At 59.4% G+C, this 22,883-nt stretch overlaps 1 protein-coding gene and 1 long non-coding RNA gene across 2 annotated transcripts in view; one reads left to right on the forward strand and one right to left on the reverse strand.

Annotated features, from left to right (window-relative positions):
• Window positions 1-600: 600 nt before the first annotated feature.
• SCUBE3 (signal peptide, CUB domain and EGF like domain containing 3) overlaps window positions 601-22,883 on the forward strand; it is a gene marked incomplete at its 5' end in the record, with an annotated part of 32,822 nt that continues 10,539 nt past the window's right edge. Inside the window, 7 exons of the mRNA XM_081093906.1 lie at window positions 601-685; window positions 13,217-13,339; window positions 14,181-14,306; window positions 16,859-16,993; window positions 17,793-17,918; window positions 18,094-18,210; window positions 22,011-22,127. Of these exons, the coding sequence (XP_080950032.1) occupies window positions 601-685; window positions 13,217-13,339; window positions 14,181-14,306; window positions 16,859-16,993; window positions 17,793-17,918; window positions 18,094-18,210; window positions 22,011-22,127 (829 nt within the window). The remainder of the gene's footprint in view (window positions 686-13,216; window positions 13,340-14,180; window positions 14,307-16,858; window positions 16,994-17,792; window positions 17,919-18,093; window positions 18,211-22,010; window positions 22,128-22,883) is intronic.
• On the reverse strand, window positions 13,825-17,802 carry LOC308521078. Its single transcript, XR_013996134.1, has 5 exons — window positions 17,602-17,802; window positions 16,553-16,973; window positions 15,611-15,772; window positions 15,423-15,502; window positions 13,825-14,869 (listed from the first exon to the last, which is right to left on the reverse strand). It is a non-coding gene; the product is annotated as an uncharacterized lncRNA (long non-coding RNA).

Here is a 22,883-nt window from a genome sequence, read left to right on the forward strand (position 1 = left end):
AAGGGCACGAAAAAGGAGGTGGTGGAGGAGGAGGAGGGGGAGGAGGAAGAAAACGAAAAGGAGCGAGGAGAGGAGGAGAAAGAGGAGGAGGAGGAGAAAGGCGAAGAAAAAGAGACGGAGCCCGAGAGACGGAGAAAGAGCGAGAGAGGAAGAAAGAGGCAGAAAGGGCGTGTTTCTGGCGCAGCGTTTCCCCTCCCCTTTCCCAGGTCCCTCGCCCGGGCGCTGCGCTCTCTGGGCTGCAGCTCTCTCCGGGCGAAGCTGGAAATTGGGTGGGATTCTACGGAGCAGCCCCGCCGCCGCCGCCGCCGCCGCCAGCACAGCCGCTTGGAGGGCGGGGGTTCCCTCCGTCCGCGGCTCGGGCGCCCCCAGCCTCGCCGCGCTCTCCGCCGCGCTCTTCCCGGCGTCGGGTCGGGAGAAGCCGGCAGTGTCGGGAGCCTCCAGCCCGGGAGCCGACCCGCGCCCCGCACCCGCCCCCGCCGCCCCCGGCCGGGGCCCCGGAGGGGCGCCCCTCCCCTCCCCCTCCGGCGCGCGGGGGCCCGGCCCGCTTCCGCCCTCGGAGCGGCGCGCCCGGCCCCGGCCGCCGGCCCGGGGAGCGCCAGCATGGGCTCGCGGCGCCTGCCCGGGCTCTGCCTGCTCGTCCTGCTGGTCCACGCCCGCGCCGCCCAGCACAGCAGAGCCTTGCAAGGTAAGGAAGGAGGGCGCGGGCTGCGGGGCTGCGGGGCTGCGGGGCCGCGGGCGGGGGCGCGATCTCCGAGGGGCAGGGCAGGTGCGGGGAAGCGTGCTGCTGTCAGGACCCGCTCGGTGCACCCCCCCTGCCTCCCAGTGGGGACCTGACCTCTGGGAGCTGTGCCCCAGGCGAAAGGCTAGAAGAGCCAGGGGTGGCACGGGTGAGTGAGAAGTTTGGGGAGTCCTGGGCAGCCGTGATCACGCACCTCGGATTTCTTCCTATTTCACTGTCACCCCAGCATCTTCAAAACCTCTGTCCTCCAGAAGTCCGAGATAGAGCCTTCTCTCAGGCAGTGCCTGGAGAGACCAGAAGGCAAACTTTCCAGCCATGCCATAGACTCCTTCCCCTCGCCCCCAGTCCTCGGGCAAAGTGAGGCAGAAATTCTGAAGTAGTTGTCTTATCAGGAGAAAAATGTTAAAGCAAACTAGGATCTTTTATGGAAAAGGCAACTCCTCTCTCCCTGGATGGTAGGGGGCTGAAGATGAGAAGAAAATCGCTGTGACTGCTACCGGGCAAGAATGTGGAGCTTTCTGCCTCTGTGAGGGGAACTCTCGCATCTTGCATGGCTTTCATTTCTTATCATAATATTTATTTATTAAGGCCTCGGGTTTCCAATTCCATTCAAATCCAGGTCAGAATTGCATTAAAATAACAAAGTAAAATTCCAGGCTGGCGAGCTCTGACAGATCCCTCTAGGAATTAAAGAGAGCGGCCGGGAGGCCCTCCCGCCCCCACCCCTGACCCCAGGATCATTGCTTGGCCAGTCCCCTGGTTGGACTGGCAGGAACCGGGCTGGTGGACTGCAGTTCTGTTGGGGACAGCCTCCCCTCCCCCTTGACCCCGCTGCATCCTATATGCGCAAAAAAGAAAACTCCTCCTGGCAAGGCTTTGCCCAGTAGGGTATGATTCCTCTGCCCGTTCTCCCAAGGGCTCCTGAGGCCAAGCTGGGGAGTGGAGGTGGCCGGGCCAGAAGGGAAAGTTGAACTTGGGAGCTGGGGGACCCTGAGCCTCCGGTCCTCAGGTCGCTGTGTCCGGGAGCCTGAGCGCTTGATTCTTAAGCTGCTCTTTGTACTGGATGGGCTTCCTCTCTGCTTAAAGGAAGGTGCTCTACCAGGGCTCTTCTCTTCTCCCCAAACACTGCCTCTTCAGCCACCCCTTCCTCCTCCAAGGCGTCCTTTAGCAGAACCAAAACTCAAGAGACCCTCAGCTGTCAAACACCAGACCCCACCCCCAGCCCTTCCAACCCCAAACTGCTTCTGTTCCCCTCCTGGCTCCAGACACCCACTCCCACCGCCACCCCCAGCGGAGCAGCCCCTCTCCCACCGTGGATTTGCTTGTGTTTTCATAAACAAAGCTGGCTTTTGTAGTGCGTGCTGACTTACTCATAACATGGAATTAGCTAGGGAGTTTAGTCTGAGGAAGGAACAGATTTCATGCGGTAATCTCGAGACAAGATAAGGGCCTCTTTCAAGTTGGAGCCAGTGTCTGCAGTGGCCGAGTAAGACTGGGGGGCTGGGGGGGAGGAGAGCAAGCGGTATATTCATTCAAGGGGGTTCCTGGGGCAGACGGAGACGCCTAAAAGGGACAGGTGCCATCAAGCCCAGGCTTTCAAGCCTGGGAGATCAGCCCATCATTCAGAGGCAGGAGGACTCAGAGTCCCTCCAAGGCACTCTTAGGCTCACTCTTTCCTGGGACACCCTGCTGGGTTCCGGCGGGGTGTGTGTGTGGGGGGGGGGCGGGGTGGGGGTGGGGAATGCAGTCGGAGAGGAGGCCCCTGCCCTCAAGGAACTTACACATAGTTTTGTTCACTGCTTATCTCACGTTCATTCGGGCCATACTTGCTCCAACTGGGCCATAGTTCGCTTTGCATCTTCCTTCCTACTGATCCCTGAGTTTGGCTGAGCATAGAATCGAAGTCTGTCATTCCAGCTACCTTTGACCCTGCTATTCAGGAAATGTATCAACCTAGTCTTCCAGAGATTTCCAAACAGCAGCTTTGCTGAGTTAGAGGGATGTCGCCAGACCCAAATCTGCAGGCCAGTGCTGCAGGAGGAACAAGCATTGACCGGGCAGGGCGGCCGTACTCACAGACAGAATGCTGTGGACATCCCTGGCTCCCAAATATATCTCCTAGGTCTCGCCAGTTCCATAGAGCGTGCCTTTAATGCCACATCCTTTTAAATGAAGCTCTAGCAGGTCTTTAAAATGCAGATATCCTTGGCGAGTATCTTGTCCAGTTACTGTACCTCTAGGGATGTCTGCATCTCTGCCCCTTTTCTCCGGAGGTGGGTGGGTGGGGGTGGGGGGACAAAAATGGTGTGGAGTGGGAAAGCGGCGAGGGACAGGGAAGGGAGCCGGGTGTGCCGGTGAGCGTGTGTGCGTGCGTGTGCGCGTGTGTGCATGCGCGGGTCGTCAGGATCACCCCAGGGAACCCGGCTGGGGTCTGCGCGCACTGTGACTTGTCACATGGAATGCGGACGTTTCAGTGTCGCTGAGACTGTGTGGATGAGGGGTGGGTAAGCTGTGGGACGGGGGTGAGTGTGCATGAGGGTACATGGTTTGGAGTGTTTTTCAAGTGCCTGTCTGAGTATTTTAAAGTAGACAGACTGGATAACCAAGATAATTGTTAACTTAAAAGCATTAATTTGCTTTGGGGGGGGGGGGTGCAGCAGTGGTTAAAAAGGCCTAATCCTGGTGTAGGGCTCAGGTTACAGCTGAATGAAAGGTCTCCTGGCCTCGGGGAGAATGTGTCCCCAGGAGGGGCTGGAGGGAGAGCCAGCCTGGCCGCTTAGTTTACCTGGTTGTTTTCTCTCCTCATTAGGGATAGAATTCTGATAAAGTCGTGTATTTAGAGTTTCCAAGTAGCGCCATCCCTGGGGCCGAGAGCGTTCATCGGGAGGCAAACAGTGTCTCTCTGTCTCGGTGCGTCTCCCGGGTCTCTGTCTGGGTGTGTGTGTCTCTCTTTCTTTCCCCCACCCCTTTCTTCCTCTTTAATGTGGCTGTTTCCTCTCCTCCCGCTTCCCTGGGCTCCTGTGGCCAGCTCTTACAGTGAGGGACTGTTCCTCCGAGCCCCTCCCTCCAAAATATGAAATGAAAACCATAACCGTGTCAGCGGGCGAGGGTGGCCCCATGGGCAGCCGGCTAGTGCCCATGCCCCGTCCAGGCCACTGGGAAGAGAGTCAGTCCCCACTCTTGGAGCCTGATCTTCAATCCAACCCCCCACCCCATCTTTTCCAGAGGGTAGAGAGGGGCTGGACTGCTTAGAAATTCCTCAGGAATCCCTTTGACCTCTCCTCTCTCAGTGACATGTCCCGTGGGGGGTGGGGTTGGAGAACTTTTCCAATTCATCTCCCTGAGTCTCTCCAGGGTGGAAGGAGAGAGAGGGGACTAGAAGACACAGGAGCCAGAAGTTCCGCAGGCAGAGAAAGAAGGAAGTTATCAGCAACTCCTAAATGAGATTATTTTCTGAAACCTTCAGGAATCTGAGAGCATGAGAACCGGTTTGAGATGTGAGCGGCTGGGACCTGTTGTAAAAGGAGCCGGCCCTGGGTGTGAGTTTGGGAACGTGAGGTGAAGTGTGCATTCACTGGGGGGGGGGTGGGGGGGGGTGCGTGCGTGCATGTCCGTGTGTGCACGCCTATGTGTGTGCATGTGCCTGTGTGCGCGTGCATGTGCATGCTTGTGTGTGCACATCTGTGTGTATGTGCGTGTCTGTGTGGGCATGTGCGCGTGTGTCTGTGTGTGCATGTGCGTGCGCGCGCGCGTGTGCGTGTGTGTCTGTGTGTGCATGTGCGTGCGTGCGTGTGTGTGCATGCTTGTGTGTGCATGTCTGTGTGTGCATGTGCGTGCGCGCGCGTGTGCGTGTGTGTCTGTGTGTGCATGTGCGTGCGTGCGCGTGCGTGTGCATGCACATCTGTGTGCATGTGCGTGCGTGTGCGTGTGTCTGTGTGTGCATGTGCGTGCGTGCGTGTGTGTGCATGCTTGTGTGTGCATGTCTGTGTGTGCATGTGCGTGTGTGCGCGTGCGCGCGCGCGCGCGCGCGCGCGTGTGTGTGTGTGTGTGTGTGTGTGTGTGGCTCCTGTGAGAGGAAAAAGGAAGCGGGGCGACGTGTATTTTGTTTTCGTTGGAAGAGTGAAGAGGTGGAACGGCTCGGCCCGGTGCCGGGGACGGGGTGGGGGGAGGCGCTGGTGGCTGCAGCCCCTCTTGAGAAGATGGGGGTGGAAGAGTTGCTGCCTGAGCCCCCCAGTCCTGCCCCGGTTCTGGTCCCCGCGTGTCAGGGTGTGGGCCTCCTTTGATGTCCTGTACCCCTAGCACATGACCACTTACAAGAAGGAGCCCCTGTCAGGGCTGGAAACTGCAGAGCCGCTGTGAGGCTGGCAGTGCCCGCAAGAGGCCCGGCGCGGGGACCGCTGCGGCTCAGCTGTGAGACCGGTTCTGGAAGCAGAGAGACTGCTGGTCTTGGGGGGAAAGTGATACCACTGCCAGTCCAGGGATGTCTGAGGGAGAGAGGAGCGAGCCACCGGGGCTAAGAGGGGACATAAGCCCTGAGCCTGTCTCCAGTGGCCCCTGTGTCACCAGACTGGCCGCTCTCCTCCTCCCGTGCCCACGTACTGCCAGCCCTAAGTGGCACGGGGTGGGAGTGTGGTGCCAGGGTTTACACAGACGTAGAGCCTACGGATTGAGGCTTCTGAGGAAATCATTGACATGCTCCTGCTCACTTGTAAAATGGACTCGAGTAGGGTCCCTTTCAGCTCTGAGACTCTGCGTGTATCAGAATCTGTCCACGGAGGCAGAAGGCACCTTCGCAAGCCTCAGGCAGCCAGCCTCTCGGGCTTCCGGCCGCATCTCAGGCCCTCTTGTCCCGGGCCCCGCCCTCCTGCTCCCCGCCCGAGCGGTCGAGCGGTCGCTTGGCTACTCTTCCTTTCTTCCCCGACCCCATGTCCTGGGCCTCGGCATCCTGGTAGTTCCTGCTCCCCGTCAGCGGGCCTTTCCCCCGCACGGGGCTCTGCAGAACAAGCGTCTGTGTGTGGGGATGTGTGTGCATCCTCAGCGCCGGGAGTGGAGCGTACGTGTTTGTGTTCCGGGAACTCAGCACCTGGGTGAGGCCGGGCCGGCCCTGCTCTGGTGCCTCGGATCCTCCCCCTCGGACCAGCCCTCTGCGTTCTGCTCCGGCCGGGCGTCTCCCCTCTCCAGACCACGGCCCTTTTCGCGTTGCCACTGGACGCTTCCATCGGCCCCGCGTGTGGGATGATAGCTGGACAGGGCGCTGCGGCTCTCATCTTCCCTACGGTTTCCCTGTGGCTGTAACCATCACCCTAGAGAGCTGGGGGTTGGGTGTCTGGGTCCCGGGCCAGGGGCTGTTGGCATCTGGTCACTGACAGGGACAAGCTGAGGAGAGACGTGGGCAGAAGATCCAGAATAAGGCGGGAGATTCTAGGAAGCCCCGGGTGAGGGTGGAGGGCAGGCTATGTGGAGGGGGGGGGGTGGGTGGGAGGAGGGGGGTGCCTGGAGGGTAGCCCCTGGGGAGCAGGTTGACAGAGAGGACGTTTTTGCAAGCTCCTAATGATATTTATTTGGAGTTTCCCTCTGGCGGTTTGAAGCTGTTAACAGCAGGAACCTGTATCCTGGTGTTTGTTTTTGTTTCTAACCAGCTGCTTGGCCCAGCGTAGTGACTCCCCGGGCAGGAGACACCTGCCCCCTGCCGCACTGCCCACCCTTCCCCCCTGCAACTCCGCTCCACGCGTGCCCCGCCCTCCTCCGTGCACCACCCACCCGGCCCCTCTCCCCGCGGCCCGTGCCCGCAGCCTCCGGGCAGCGGCATGCCCGCTGCCGATTTCCTACCGTGCACCGGCGCTGGCTTCGCCCTGGACTGAGTGCTGAGGTGGGTGGGAGGAGGCACGGCGATGAAGCATGGGTTCCCCCCTCCGGGGTTCACAGTGTGTGTGGGGAGCACGGGCGGGGAGCACTCGCTATTTGCTCTCTCCCCTCCTTCCCTCTCTGGGCCTGTTCCTCATCTGCATGGCAGGCAGGACCACTTGAGGACCAAATAAAACAACCCCCGGGGAAGAGCTGTGCGCACTTCACGGAGCTACACGTCACCTGACCGCATGGTTCTTTACGCGCTCCCTTCGGTGTAGAGGGGTTCACTGGTCATCGTGGAACTGGATCCTGCCTCAGCCCACTGCCCACTGCCTGCCCCTCTCCGTGTCCTGGTCTCCCCTCCACCTCCAGGACGCCCCCCCCCCCCCCCCCCGTCCTCTCCGGGCTCTGACTCAGGGTTGCTGGGTTAGTTCACACGGGAAGGGAGAACATTCTTGTCCGTTTAAAGGTACATTCAAATGGGCGAGGACCTGGATAAGGTCGGGCCTCAAAGAGAGAGGCATCGGGGTGATGGGTGATGAGGCTCAGGCTCAGCCAACTCCCTTCCAGGCGCCACTGCTTGTGTGAGAGGGAAGACTACTGCCCTGGCTGGTTTGTCCCAGTGGATTGGGCGTCGGCCTGCGGGCTGAAGGGTCCCAGGTTCGATTCCAGTCAAGGGCACATGTCCCGGTTGTGGGCTCGATCCCCGGTGGGGGGCGTACAAGAGGCAGCCGATCAGTGATTCTCTCTCATTGTTGATGTTTCTATCCTCTCTCTCTCTCCCTGAAATCAATAAAAACATTTTAAAAAGGGGGGAGGGTACTATTTTAAAAAGAAGCAAGTACTCTGCCTCCTCTCCTTCGGGTCATGTGTGTGGCCCCTGGAGTCTCCAGGCCCCGCTCCCCGGCCTGGGCCCTGTCCCGGCTCCGGCTGAGGCAGGAGAGGCTCAGCCGCTCCACATGGGGAAGGCACATTGAGAAGCCGGAGGGGAGCCAGGCTCTGCCCGCTTCCCTACTTGCCCTTTGCATGTGGAGGTAGAGCGGATGTGCACATAGGCAGGCACGTGTGCACACGCTGCGGGCGGGGTGTCACGCGAAGCTGGGTTGCTTCTATTTCGGGTGCGACGCAGTGGGGGAGGCAGCCTGGAGGAACGGACGAGGGAGCCGGCCAGGAGCAGCAGGGCTCCCGGTGCCCTGTCACCGAGGGTGGGACGTCTACCTGACAAGGATGCTCTGAAGAGATGCCTGAGCAGCCAGCTCACCTGAAGACCCTGAAACTCTATGATTCTGCAGGAGCCCCTAGGAATCCTACCCTAGATTCACGGGTCCCAGTCTGCTGGCTTCAGCAGCGCCAAAGGGATGCCTATAAGCAGGTATCCTACCTTCTCTAAGTTTCCTGTCTCGCTACCCTTAAATTAAGACTAAACTTCCTGGGATGCCCTCCATCCAGAACAGCTGAGGGGTCACAGGAGAGTAAAGAGCGAGCTTTTTCTCTGCGGTAACCTGGAACAGAGAGGATGCCACGAATATGGACCTCATCCCCTCACCCACCAACCTGTCTACCCATCTACCCACCCATCCACCATCCATCCATCTGTTTAACAAACATATACTGAGTGCTTTCAGCATATCAGCTGCCTTGTTCACTGCTGAATGCATGTGCTCAACCCTTCAGCTGCTCAGTAGGTTTCAAAGACTCAGAAGCCATGGTCTCGGGGAGCGTACAGCTTCAGTGGGGAGGGAACTAGAAGTTACATAAGGGCACATGGTAGCATATAAGAGGGATCACAGGATAGCGGTTGGTTAAGTGGCCAGAGAACCTCACAGTAAAAGCCTTAGGAGTGAAGAGGAGTAACAGATCAGAGAAGGCGGGACAGCCACCGGTGGCGTCCAGCAGCCCCCGACCTGGTCCTCAGTGCTGGGGGCGACCTGGAGGCAGTGAGGGAGAGGAGATGGAGGAGTGGCGTAGGCAGGTCCCGGGCTCACCTGGCGGGGGCAAGGAGGGTGCCACAGCCGTGCGGGCACGCTAGGACGCCAGGCCGGCTGCTTTGGACCTTGCACTGGGCCCAGCAGATTTGCCCCTAACCACCCAGCGCTGGGAGTGGTTGGGTCGCTACTGTGGTGATGTGCGGGTGCGTGGGGTGTCTGCCGCCTGTGTTCCTGCCTGTGTCCATTTGCCGCTGTTCCTGGGCTGGGCCTGAGAAAGGTTGTGTGATGAAGTGTTTCCCTGAGGCCATCCTGCTTCCCCTGCGGAGTGCACCCCCGTTCTCAGAGGGGAGCCTCAGGACTGCATGTTGTCATAACCCACCCCTTCTGGTCTGCCCTCTAGCCCTCTTATCTCCCCCCCTCCCCCGCCACCACCCCGCATCCCAGCCCTCCTCCTGCTGTTTAGCAGAGCTTTGGGAGTGCTCTGCTAGGCACTGGAGCAAATCCAGAAGAAACGGGGTGACGATGCGTCTGTGCCAGGAGAGGGTAAGGCAGGGAGGTCCTGGCCCATCGGTGCTCTCTCTGCAGCCGCCACTCTCCCCAGGTCAGCCTCTGAGCAGGCCCCGGGCCTGTGTGGGGTAAGGACACAAACGCATAGCTTCACAGAGAACCACGGGAGGCAGCTTGTTGGTTCCCAGCTGGCCTCACCCGCTCCAGCCTCCTCTTCCAGCAGTTCCCACGTGGGGGGAGTTGGCAGCGAGTAGGTCCCATCGCTTGCCCCCTGGTGCTGCGTCTCCCCACACCAGGCTTGAAACGGGGCTTTGGTCAGAGGAGGTGGGGTGGAGAGGGCTTCACCAAGAGACTGGGAGCAAGTTGGAGAGAAGGACTGAACAGTGAGCCTTTCCTGAGCCACTCACTAAATGCCTGCACTGCAGGGCTAAGTACCTGGTAAGTATTAGCTCATTTGATGCTCATGGCAGCCCCATGAGGAGGTGCTATTATAATTATTATCCCTCACCCATGTTGTTGTTGTTGTTTGAGAGAGAGAGAGAGAGAGAGAGAGAGAGAGAGAGAGAGAGAGAGATCGCTTGCCTCCTGTACACACCCCAACCAGGAATCAAACCCGCAACCTTCTGGTGTCCAGGGCAACGCTCCAACCAGCTGAGCCCCCGGCCAGGGCGAGGTGCTATTATCTTGATTCCCATTTACAGAGGAGGCAGCAGGGGGGTTGAGAGGCTGGCCCGGGACCAGCCGTGGGCGCTGGCATTGGAACTGACACGCACCACTCCTGAGCGCCTTTTCTCAAACTCTGGCCTGTCGCTGCCCCAGGCCCCGCCCAGCCTGAGCAGAGTCTGTTCACATCACCTGCGTTGGGAAAGGAAGCTAGACAGCCACACAGCTTCCCCCTGGACACCTGCCCGCGGCGGAGGACGGTGCCTGGACCGGCACACTTAAGGCCCCGGAACCCCGTGCGGCCGGCGCTGAGAACCGCTGGCTAAAGCAGCCGTGCCCCGCAGCGTGCACTGTCGGGCCAGCTCGGAAGCCCTGCACCCCGGGTGCAGGCGGATACCCTCGCTGGGCTGTCGATGGGCCCCGTCCGGACACGCTGTGGGCGGGCAGGTGTGGGAGGAGCCCTGAAAGATTGAACTGGCCGAGGACGAGGCCTGGAGGTACTCCGGGGCCCTATGTCCGAGCTCTGGCTTCGGCCTGCTCTGCTTTCAAAGGTTCCGTCCAAATAGTCCCTTCCTCGGTGAGTGACCAGCCGTGTGAAGAGTGGGACCTGCCGCACGAGAGGGCTTCAAAGCCTTAGCGAAGAAATTAAGATGAACGAAAGCCTTCGCAGAGCAGGGCAGCAATCGCCTTGAGCGAGCCAGGCCCGCGGAGGCCCCCGGACCAGGAAGAGCTTTTGGGGAGACGGTGTGAGCTGGGTTTGGGGAGCGGGGCACAGTGTGGCTGGAAGAGAGGGAGCACCTCAGTGGTGAAGAACGGGGTGTGTGGATGTGCGGGGGGAGGGTTTGGCACTGTGAGCAGGAGACCAGGCCGCGGGTCCGACGGCGGGCGGAGCCCAGCTGCTGGGAGAGTCCCGAGGCTGCGGGGGCCACTCCAGGGCTGTGAGCACTGACTTGGAGGCAAAGGGAAGGGCCGGGAGCCCGAAGGCCCCACGCTGACCTTACTGGCGCACCAGCTGGTTCAAGACAGGCTTGTGCCCCGCCGTGGCCTGCAGAAGGGGCTCCCCGTCACCCTGCGGGCCGCGGGGGGCAGATGGAGAGAGCTCCCAGTGGGTGGACAGGCTGGTTCTCCGTCACTGGGATTGTCCGATGCCCCTGCCCGCCTCTAAGACTCACAGGGTTACCACAGGGAAGGGGGCGATCATCCAGTCCCCGTCCTGCAGGGACCCCACAAGAATAGATAACACTTGACCTTGAGCCACTCCACATTTGGAATTCTTTGTTAAAAGTACCTTTCCCCACCGAGGAGGGTATGTGTAAATGTGGGGACAGAGTAAGAACCAACTCTGGACGCCTTGTTTTTCTTCGCAATTCACCACACGTGGTATTGCCTCCTTCCTCTCCTGCTAACATTTATCCCATCTCCAAAGCTCAGCTGGAACCCCACTCCTTGGGGGGTGCCTTTGGCCCACGCAGGCCCAGGGGACTCCCCGATCCAGAGCTCCTGGAGCAGCGCCAGGTGCCGGAAATGCTCCGTACCTGTGCTGTCCGCGCTGGCAGCCTTCGCCACAGGTGGCTGCTGAGACCTGGGCCGGTGGCTAGAGCCACGAAGGAACTGGATTTTACGTTCATTTAAATGTCAACAGCCGCCTGTGCCTCGCGGCTAACACCTTACGGGGCTTGGCCCTTGAGCACCTGCTGGCTGCACAGTGTGTTAATCCTTCCCAGCATCTCCAGGGGACCTGCTATTTGCCAGGCACTGCCTACGTGCTTGACACACACAACCTAGCTCTCATGAGGCGGGACTGTCACCCCTTTCAAGGAGGAAGGAATAAGGGGGTGAGAAACCTCCCTAGAGTGGTAGAGCTGGACTGGAGCCTGGGACTGACCCGCGGAGGGGGGGCATGGCGGGTAGGATTGGAAGAGAGTTGGAGGGTGGAGAGTGGAGCTGACAAGCCCAGGAGATGTGGGGCCGGGCTTGGGGCTCTCCCACATTTCACTTCTCTTCTCAGCTCCAGGACCCTCCTCAGTCCTGCGCCCTCAGTGCTTCTTGAAGTAGGAAAGCAGAGGACAGCCAGCTGATTGAAGCGAGGACTCATGAGTGCCTATAAATTGGAGTTATTGCTGGTCCCCGTGTTCATCCATTCAGTGAAAAATACATTAAGCATCTGAAGGATTTGGGTTCAAATAGTTCAGCGATAAAGCTGAGAATCTGCATTTTAACAAAAGCCAGGCAATTCTGTGATCCACCGATTGCACTTGGAAGTTATAGTTCTTTATATTTACAGTCTTTTATATATTTTTTTACTTGGTTTCCCAATTACAGCCAGGAGTAGCCCCTTCTCCAACTCCGATCGTCCCTTTAGCAGATTCTCAAGCCTGGCTGCAGACTCACCTGGAGCGTCAGGAAAAGCTGGGGGCCAGGCCCCAGCCCAGGCCATTGGCCAGAATCCCGGGGTGGGGGAGTTGACTCTGACGTGCAGCCGGGGTTGAGGACCAGCCTCCTCTCCGATGCCTTCGTGGCGCTCAGCCACATCCTGCTTCACGTTCCTGATCGGTCTCCTTCTGGGTGGGCGGAGTCACCTCCGAGCCTCCACACCTTCACCTTGCATAGCGGTTTCAACGGAATGAAACACTTTCCCTTTTTCAGTTCAGCTTTGGGCGCACCAAAACACTGCCCCGGGAGAGGCGGTCTTTTGCCAAAAGGGGACAGACCAGTGATGCTCTGTCCTTTCTGAACCACCCTCTCTTTGCTGGGTCTTAGGCGGCCTCCCCCTTAGCACAGCTTTGTGAGTAGCACCTCCTGTCAGAGGGTCAGGCGAGGGAGCGCTGAGGTGAGATGAAAGAGCTCGGGCGGTGGGATGATGGGCCTGCCTGGGTCAGCCGAGAGTCAGATTCCAGGGGTTGGTGCCAGCCCGGCCAGCTTCCGGTGCCTACGGCACGGACGGCACAGGGGCCCAGGGAAACCTTCCAGGATGGAAGTTCTCTCCTCAAAGGATTCCTGGCGCCATAGTGGGCAAGTGGAAGCAGGTCTGGTTGCAGGTAGAATCATGAGGCAAGTGAAGATTTCTCAGGTGCTCCGTCCCCCTGGCTTCCCCTTTAATTACCAGTGGCCTGGACCCTGCCCCTTCCCAGAGGTCACTGACTACATGCCCTTTTGCGCCCCCTCCCCCCCCCCCCCCCCCCCCACGCAAGCCTGCTCCTAACTCACGCCAGGCGGAATATTTCTAGTCAAGTGAAGTGTGCCACCCAGTCCAAGGGTTCTTGTTTGTTTTTAAATCCAAGAGGAGTGTTTCAGATGAGGGAGTTCTAGCTGTCATTGTGGATTAAGCATTTCTGAGGGAAGTGGGTTTTCTTCTGAATTCCTGGAATCGCAGTCGGGCCACTCTGAAACCAGAGGGGGGGGCGGGCACCTGCTTCGGGAGGAGTCACTGCCTCTCTTTGGGAGGGAAGGGGGGTTTGCCCTTGGGGGCCACGTCCAGGTGCCCTTGGGAGGCGCCGGCAGGGGGTCTCACGTGCGCCCTCTGCCCTGCCAGATGTGGATGAGTGTGTGGAGGGGACCGACAGCTGCCACATTGATGCCCTCTGCCAGAACACCCCCCGGTCATACAAGTGCATCTGCAAGTCTGGCTACACAGGCGACGGGAAACACTGCAAAGGTGAGGCTGGGAGGGCACCTGGGGAGGGGGCTGGTGGAGGCAGGGAGGGGAGGAGCCATTTCTTCCCAGAGAGAGCGCCATTTTCTAATTTGTACAAAGGCTCCATCTAGGCTAGTTCACAGCCAGACAAGCCGGGCTGTGTAGGGGTCAGAATCATGGGACTAAGGCCCGAGGGTCCCTGACATTGGAACCTCCGTCTTCAGACCCTTACACCACAAAGCACGAGGACGGACGGGATGCATGCTGGAAACAGGCACCGCCTCTCGTCCTGAGGGCCGGGCAGCCCTGCTGTGTCCGTGCGTGACCCTCTGTGCTGACGAGGCTCAGGGACAGGGGCACTCGTCATTCCTGGTGACAGTATGATTTGAAACGTGATTTTGTCATCCCTAGAGGAATCCCAAAGGCATTCATACCCTTTGACCCGGGAATCTTACTCTTAGGAACTTCTTCAAAGGAAATTCAGAGAAATAACATACAAGAGAAGATATTCTTTGATGCTTTATTTATGATAGTGAAGTAAATGGAAGGACTCTAGCAAGAGAGAAAAAGCAAATTAAGATATAGCGACACAATGGAATATCCTGCAACCATGTACATTGGTAATTAGAAAGGCTGGGTGGAAATATGAGAAAATGTTTGACTTTAGGTGAAAATAGCAAAATGCAAAATGGTTTGTAGGCTATGAAAGTAACTATGTAAGCGCGCACACACACAGATGCACACATGCACAAACGCACACAGATGAGGTGGTTTTTTAAAAACCACCTCAGGGCTGAGCCCAGGGCTGGAGAGTGGGGGGCACACAGGTGGGTCCAACTGCCCAGCTCCCCTTTGCCCGCAGATGTGGACGAGTGCGAGCGAGAGGATAATGCGGGCTGTGTGCACGACTGTGTCAACATCCCTGGCAATTACCGATGCACCTGCTACGACGGATTCCACCTGGCACATGATGGACACAACTGTCTGGGTGAGCAAGGGAGGGGGTGTGGGAGGGGGGTCTGGTGGGGAAGGCGGTGTTTCCAGCATTTCCCATGTCCCAGACAAGGCGAGGAAAGTGACCAAAACAGCTGCAAAATAGAGAACAAGGCCCGCCTCCCCTTTGAGACTGGCACTGGGGGTGACCTAGTCCTGTGCTGGGTGAGCACAGCAGAGGAGAGGGCGGGGCCAGCGACGACAGCAGTGGGCTTAGCCCGTGAGGGCATGCGGGAGGTGATTTGCTGCAGACAGACCCTGGCCCTGCTGCTCACCAGGGATGTGGCCTTGGGCAGACTCACAGTCTCTGGGAACCCCAGCTTGCTCAAAGGGCTCCCGGCGAGACCCCATGAGAGAACATGTGTAAGGAGCCCTGGACAGTCCTTGGCACAGGGTGGGTGCTCCATACACAGGACGTCATCGTCGACGCTGCTCCCCTGCGCCCTGGGGAGCCTCTGTCGCGAAGGGCTGGTCTTCTCCCCGGCGCTCTCTGAACTCTCCAGGCGCCCCCTCCTCACCTCTGAGGCCTGTCTGACCTGGCCTCCTTTGTCCCAGGAGCTGGATCAGAAAGAGGAGAATCTCCAAGTAACTAAACTCCACTTTGGTTTCTGCCACTTACCAGGACCATGTCAGACTCCTCCCCAAGCAGACAAACTGAATCCCACAGCATCTGAGATAGGAACCCGGGGTCCTTCCCCAAGCTCTTTCTCTCTGGTGCCATCACAGACACGGGGGCCTGGAAGAATAGACCAGGAGAGGAAGAGAAGCAACAGGAAGGATGCCCAGAAAAGCAGGAATTGTTTGAGGAATTATCTGAGGTCCCTTTGGCCTAGGAGAGCCTCCTGACCACCGAGCTGCCTTCAAACCCAGTCACATTGCAAACCCAGTGGAACCAGGCTTCTAGGTTCCCACTCCCAGCCAGGCCTCGAAGCTCTGATTCCTGCTGGGCCCTCCCCGCAGCCCTGGCCACCTCTTGCCACTGTGGTTACCACAGAACGGCCTTCCTTGTCTGCCCAGTCACCTGTGAGCCCCCCCCACCCCCCGCCCCCCGCCCCCCGGGAACTCCTTGGGAAAGGGGAGCTGCGACGCTGGGACCAGGACAGGGACTTGCCTCCAGGACTGTGAACATCAGCGTCTGGGCTCTTTGGTTGCCTTTGACCTCTCTAGGCCCCGATTCTATCGTCTTGTTTCCTTATAAAATCAACCAGAAGATAAGGGAATGAGTAGGTAGGGAAGGGGCCAGGGAGAGCAACGGTCTAACACTAACTCTAGGGCTGGGGCTCAACGTCTCAATCTTACCTTTGGCTTTTAGGGGAGCCCCGAGTACGCCATCCAGGCCCTGGGCGGCCTCAGTTTCCCCGCTGAGAATGGGAGGAAAGAACTTGGCCAGAGTAGCAGCGGTCGCCAACCTTTCGGACCTCACAGACCACCAGTGGTCCGGGGACCACCCGTTGGCGACCGCTGCAAAGAAGGATGGAATGTAGGATGGGCAAGGGCAGGAAGACGGGTGGGAGAAGTCACAGTGTAGTGACAGAGGCGCAGGGACAGGGACAAGGCAGAGGAAAGTACCCCTCCTTGGCTTTCCTAACAAGTGCATCTCAGGCCGGAGCCCGCTGCGTCCGGGCCCGTGGCCCTTGGCCAGAGGGGAGAGGACAGGGTTTTGAGGCTCAGCGGAGACGATGGGGAGGGGGACAGATGAAGCCCTCAGGAGCCCAGATCCCAGCTGCTACATTTGGGACATTTGGGAACCAATCTCCCTCATGCCTCCTGGGCCAAGGAAAACTGGACTTGGGAGGGCAAGTAGGGAGCATAGAGACAGAGTCGAGGCCTTGAAGTGGGGGGACCTGGGATGAGCTTGGCGCTCAGACCTGGGGGTGGTGATTTGTGGTGGTGATTAGGGTGTGGCCTGGCAGCTCCTGCTGCCCCCCCCCCCCCCCCCCCGCTGTGCCAAGCTCCAGACTTTGTTTTGTTAAACCAAAATAGGAGAAAGGCTAGGGAATATGGCAGCAAGCCCAGGCATGGGGGGAGGGGAGAAGGACCGGGGCGTGGCCTGTCCACAGATATGGTCCCTGCTCCGCAAGGAGTTGAGGCCACTGCCTGCCCCACCCCGCCTCACCCACCTCAGCACCATGGCCATAGCTCTCTCTGCACACGGAGCCATTTCCCAGGTTCTCGGATTGCCTGGCTCTTACCGCCTCCAGCTGCCCCCAGGTCCTCGCTCCAGCCAACCTCCACTCTTACCTTCATCTCTGTTCCTCTTCTCTGCCTCCTTTCCTGATCTCTTCTGCCCTCGGACTCAGTTCCGAGAGGCTCTTCACCTGAGTGAGCCGTGTTCACGGGTGCCCTCCCCGCGTGCTCGCTCCCCAGCTCTGCCCTCCGAGGTGGCCTCCTCAGGAGTGGAGCAGGGCTGAGCGCTGAGAACGGCCTGGCCTGAGGCCGGGTGTTGGACGGGGGAGGAGGGCAGGGGTGTGTGCTGGTCTCTTAAGACTGCGCGCACCACCCGGTGGCCGCCCGCACCCACCGCTCACCAGCCGCTGTCCCGCACAGATGTGGACGAGTGCGCCGAGGGCAACGGCGGCTGCCAGCAGAGCTGCGTCAACATGATGGGCAGCTACGAGTGCCGCTGCCGGGAGGGCTTTTTCCTCAGCGACAACCAGCACACCTGCATCCAGCGGCCCGAAGGTCAGCCCTGGCCGGGAGGCCTGCTCCTTGCGCTCCCCCCTCCCTTGGGGGCGTCCCCCACCATCCCCTAGGTCTCCCCCTCCGCTCAACTCCACTGGCTCCTTCCCTGTCCCTCAGCCGAACCACATCCTGAGGGCTCTGCAGGTAGACGCCGTCTTAAAGCAAAACGGGGGGGAATTCCTTTGGAGCTGGGGCCAGGGTGGGGCATTCTCTGTGTCCTAATGAATGATGGTAGGTGGCTGAGCTCTAAGCTGCTGTCGCGATAGGGCCTCACCGATGCCGCATTCCTTGGGAGGGTCAGGCAGGGTTAGTGGGTATGTGTTGTCTGTTTCTGAGACTCCCTCCCCCCTAGACTGTGACATTTCTGAGGGCAGGGACTGTGTCTAAATCATCTTTGTGTCCCCAGAACCCAACACACTGCCCTGCATGTAGAGGGAGCTTAGATATTTGTCTATTAGATACAGAATCATGTAGGAGTTATCCAGTTACTCCCACCCCCATGGATACTTATCTTCTTCCCAGTTTGACTGTAAGCTGTTTGAGGACATAAAATATATATGTCCTACATTTTATCTTATATACGGGTCCTTCCTGAATCCACCCAGTACCTGGCACAGGTTGGAAGGAGAGGTGACCGTGCAGGCAGGGCAGGGAGCCTGTGAGGGCGAGTCCGTCTCCTCTCCTTCTTGCAGTCTTGGTGGGACTCTCCCAATTTCCTGGGCCCCAGTTATTCCTTCTAGTTCCTCTTCCTCAGCGTCCGGAAGTACAGAGCATTCACCCTGCTGCTCTTCCGTTTTAGAAGGAATGAACTGCATGAACAAGAACCACGGCTGCGCTCACATTTGCCGGGAGACACCCAAAGGGGGCATTGCCTGTGAATGCCGGCCTGGCTTCGAGCTCACCAAGAACCAACGGGACTGTAAATGTGAGACCCCGAGATGGCAGCGGGAGGAGGGAGACAGTGCGGTGGGGGGTGGGGCCTCAGCAGCAGGAATGGGAGGAAGGAGCATGGCGGAGGCAAGAAGGCCAGGGACTGAGTTCTGGGGACCGTGGTGCCCAGGGAGAAGCAAGCTGACCGGTCTCCTGCCCTCTCTGCACAGTGACCTGCAACTACGGTAACGGTGGCTGTCAGCACACGTGCGATGACACAGAGCAGGGTCCCCGGTGCGGCTGCCATGTCAAGTTTGTGCTCCATACCGACGGGAAGACATGCATCGGTGGGTGAGGCCGGGGGAGAACGCAGTCCACCTGTGATGGGGGAGGGGAGGGGTCCTTGGGAACCAGGGGAGCGGGGAGCACATGGAGCCCACGTGCTGGGCGCCGGCCGACTGGTGAGTTGAAGACCAGACGATGCCAGGTTGAGACAGGGACAGCTCTGAGAGACCGGTCTCACCCCACCCCTCCTCCTCCCCACCCGTTGGTTTCACTCACCCCCGCCGGGAGCCTCACCACCCTCTTCATCCAGGATAACGTGTTGCCAACCTGGGAATTGTTAGCAGGGGCACCTGCTGGTCAGGGTTGTGGCTGAGAGGGGAGGAGAGGCGGTGCAGGATTAGCCTGACCAGAGGCACTGCTGACCCGTGTCAGACGGGAGCTGTCACAGCCACTGTCCCCACTGGAGCTGAGGGGGACAGAGTGCTCTTTCCGAACACCCAGCTCTGCCTTGACGGTGGGGTTTCCTGACTCCAGAACCTTTCCTCTGTAGCCTTCTCCCTTCTGCTCCCCCACTTCCTTCCCTCCACCGCCTTCCAGCGGGACTCCCTCTAGGCTCCGCCTCTGGCCTCTCACTTCCATGCCGGCCTTCCATCCTCTTGCCCTGCTTTGGGGCGTCCTCAACACCTGGGTCCCTCTTCCTGAATTCCTAGGCCTCACTTCACCCATCCTCAGGTACCACGGATGATTCTAACTCCGAACACCCCAGTCTGTAGGTCTTTTGTGAAGGCCAGATACGACGTGCTCTCGGGTGCTGAGAGGTGACGGAGGAGTGGGAGTGAAAGGAAGCAGCGGGCCAGGCAGGGCGCGTTGGCCTGCGGGCACAGTGTTCCTGGGTAGGGTTCCCCTCGCGGGCGACAACATGCTGGGGGCGGGAAGCGTGCGTGCAGCCCCTCTGTCCATCAGTCATGACAGTCAGCTAAGAACCAGGCCGTCCCCCATCTCACTCCAGAGGCCCGCCGGTCTCTGCAGACAGCACCGCCTTTCCCCAGCACGGGCACGGGAGCAGACGGTGCTGTGAACGGTCGCCCGCACCGGCTCCGAGACTGGCACCCAGGGCTCTAAGTCCTCCAAGTAAATCTCACCTGCTTCGAGTTCCCTCGGAACTAACTCTTCAAAGACCCTGGAACCTTTAAGGCCTTCCTGCTGCCTTCTCTAGGCTGATTGTACCAGCTCCTGTCACTTCTCCCTCATAAATCTAATTCTGCTTTCCAACCCACCCCCCCAATCTCACCCCCCTGACCCCCCAGTCTCGCAGGAGAAACTGCATGCAGTCCCCAGGGAAAGCTGCATGCCTCAGGATGAGCTGGGCCCAGCCGATGTGAGTTAAGCTTGAGCTCTTCCCTAATGCAAGACCCATCCTGCCTTCTAGGCCACAGCCAAGTGAGGCAGAAGAGAGCCCACAGGAGGCTGTTCTAGGGCCCACAGCCACCTTCCTTCCACGACCCTCACCCTCGCCTCCAGTAGAACGTACTGAGCTTGCCCTGGCCTCATTCCCTCCCAGCCCTGGCAGGCGGAAGCTTCACTGTTAGAGGCGTCAGGACACTCACGTTTGCTGGGCAGGCGGAGGGCAGTGTAGTTGAGCGGAGAGGGTGGGCACCCTTTGGGGTCTGGCAGCTTGTAAACTGGATGGTGGATTCCCAGCTCTGCCCTGGGCATGCTGTGTGTCCTGGGCCCATGACTGCCCTGCTCTGAGGCTTTCCCGTCAGTCCTTTGGTGGGAGCCCAGCTTCCTTGAGGACACCAGGCAGGACCAGGCTGGGGAGTGAAGTTTTGGAGTCTCAGGCTCATATACGGGACAGTGGTGGGGCCTGCAGGGTGGAGGAGGGTGGGGAGGGGCCGGGCTCGGTGGGCCACAGTGGCTGCTGCCCAGCATCTAAACAGCTTTTTTACAATGTCAAACAGGGGAAAGGCGGCTAGAGCAGCACATCCCCCCTCAGGCCGTTTCTAATGGTAAATATGTCTGCTCTCCCCGCGTGCTCTCACTGGCTTGCTAGGGGAAAGGCTAACCGCTGGGGCTCCCACTAACCGCATGCCCTCGGGGCCCGGCCTGGCTGGCTCCCCTGCCAGCAGGGCCCACCGAGTGTCTCCTGAGTCCCCAAGAGCTGGCCCAGGAGCCTTCATGCTGGTTTTGTCTTGGATCCTATCCCTCTCCTTTTCTCCTGCCCTGTCCTTCCACCTTCTCCCTCACCCACCTCTAACACCTCACCCCTGCCCAGCCATCGGCCCCCTCCCTTTCTCTGCCTTCGACACAGCTGAAGACCCAGCAGCCCCCTCTCAGCCATCGTGTCCACGGTGCCACCCTCCTCGGGGCTTCGTGCCCGCCGTAGCTCCAGTCCCAGCATCGCGCGTCGCCCGCTCCCTCCATATGGTGCAGATCATGGCCTTGGCGTTCAGACAGACCTGACTCTGGGTTCTGGCTCTGCCGCCTTCTAGCTCTGCCGAGTCTGCCTTGACTCGCACAGGATCTCTGTTCCCCTCTCACTGCTCTGGGCTTGGGGCACTCCTTCTTATGCTAAGGACATTCTTGGGGGACTGGCTGGGCTTGGCGTCTGAACTCAGGTTCCCTCCCATGACCTTGGGGAACCCCAGGAGAGACAGGCGGGAGTGCTCCATAGGAGATCCCCTGTGGCCGCGCCCAAACCCGGGCATGGAGGGACCAGGCATGACCAGGGCCCCACCGGCAGTTGGCCTTCTAGTGCCCCGTCCGTGCTGGTCTCCTCAGTGACAAGGGTTGGGCCGAAGTTTTAGGAGTCAGCGATTCAAGCGATAGTGCTCTCCGGTGCCTTTCTCATTCGGTTCCCGATTCTGGGAACCACTCCTCTCTTCCCTCGCAGAGGCCTTGGGATGTTGTCTCTCTGATGGGAGAATCTCGGCCCCCGGGGGATGGCCCACTCCTCCTCACAGCCCCTGTGCAGGGCCTTGCATGATCTGAGCTGGGGGTTTTTCCTGCCTCACTGACACTCCTCAGCTGTTAAACCTGTTTTTCTCCTGCTCTGAATTCAGAAAATAGGGCAAGTGACCCATCCATACAACCCTACTCCAACCTCTCAGCGAAGGGAAACTTGCCAGTCAGGAGGGGGCGATAGCAGAGACAGCGCCGAGGTTCTGTAGCTCGCTGACCTGCCTCCCCGCGCCCTTCCTGCTCTGATCCTGCTGCTTTTGCCCCCTCTGCTCCCCTCCCCACCAGGAAAGTAGAACAACAGAACAGCCCGCTTGTCTCCATCTGCTCCTAAAAGGAGGGCTTGGGAGGAGCTGGGGGTAGCCTCGAAGGGGCTGGGAAATGACTGCCGTCTCTTCTGAGGACCAGCAATCAGCCCTTGAACTGGAATTGTTCTGAAAGCAGCTGGGCAGGGAGGCAGGGAAAGAGGAACCGGTGGCCATCAGCTGTCCCAGGAATCACCAGGCTCACTCTGCCCAAGATTACCCCACCATGACCCCCCACCCACCAAAGGAGGTAGTCAGTGGAAAGAGGGAACTCCTGTCCGCCCTTCTTATTCCCTGGTAGCGACTGCTCCCACCCTCCTTGCACCCGCCCTCTCTGCCTCCTCCACCCTCAGCACATTCCTGCCTGACAGCTCTGGCTTGTACCTGCCTCACTGCTGTCCACCTTGTTTCAATCAAGTAGGGGGCAGGGACGTGACTGCTTGGCTGCACTGTGAGGGGCTGGGGGCTGGGAGCCTCCGCTTACTGCTCCTTGTAAAGCACAGGGAGGCAGCCGAGGCCTCGCCTCTGCCCTCGGGCCTCTAGAGTTTGGGGTTCCTCCAGGCTGATAACCTGTTACCATCCCGCTCCCTCCTACACAGAGACCTGTGCCGTCAACAACGGGGGCTGCGACAGTAAGTGCCACGACGCGGCGACAGGCGTCCACTGCAGCTGCCCCGTGGGCTTCATGCTGCAGCCGGACAGGAAGACCTGCAAAGGTGAGGGCTTTCAGAGGACGGGGCGAAGGGGAGGGCTGAGGTGGGGACTGAGAGCGGGGAGGGACCAGACCTCCTGCACCCCTGGAGGCTGTCCGGATGCTAAAGGGCTGAGGTCATAGCTAAGGCTTGTCTGCTGTCCACCTTTCCCATCTCCGTTCACAGGGCACAGAAGTCCAGCCAGTCCCTGAGTGCCCCCCTCCCTACACGACCTTGATTTCCCTACTTTCATTCCTGTCCCCTACAGATCCTTAACCCTCTCGGCTAATGAACACGCCATTTACATTTGTCCCTGGGTCTGAAGGATATGTGAGCCTGTGTGTGTGAAGTGTGTTCCATAACCCCCTTATCCCACATGGGCTGTCCTGGTCGCGTGGGAGCACTGATGCTGGAGCCTGGCTCCTGGGTTCAGATCCCAGCTCTGCCTCGGCTTAGCTCAGTGATCCTGGGCAAGTAACTTGGCATCTCTGCGCCTGAGTCTCACCACAGTGAGGGTGCTTGCAGAATGCTGTAAGGAGGAAAGGAGTTATAAATTACAAAGTACTCAGAACAGGCCTGACAGATGATGAACACTTTGTGCTAGCTGTGACGACGGCAGACTTTCCCACACTGTGCATCTATTTCCTCTCCTTTAATGAGCCAGGTCTACGGGAAGGTTGGGGAGTGCAGGGTAGCCATGCTGAAAACAATGATTCATCAGGGCCTGCTCCCTGGTCAGCGGAGTGAGGACTGGAAGGAGGCCTGGGCTCATTCTTGTGT

Source organism: Myotis nattereri (genome assembly GCF_964212035.1).
Source record: "Myotis nattereri genome assembly, chromosome: 6".
Lineage (NCBI taxonomy): Eukaryota > Metazoa > Chordata > Mammalia > Chiroptera > Vespertilionidae > Myotis > Myotis nattereri.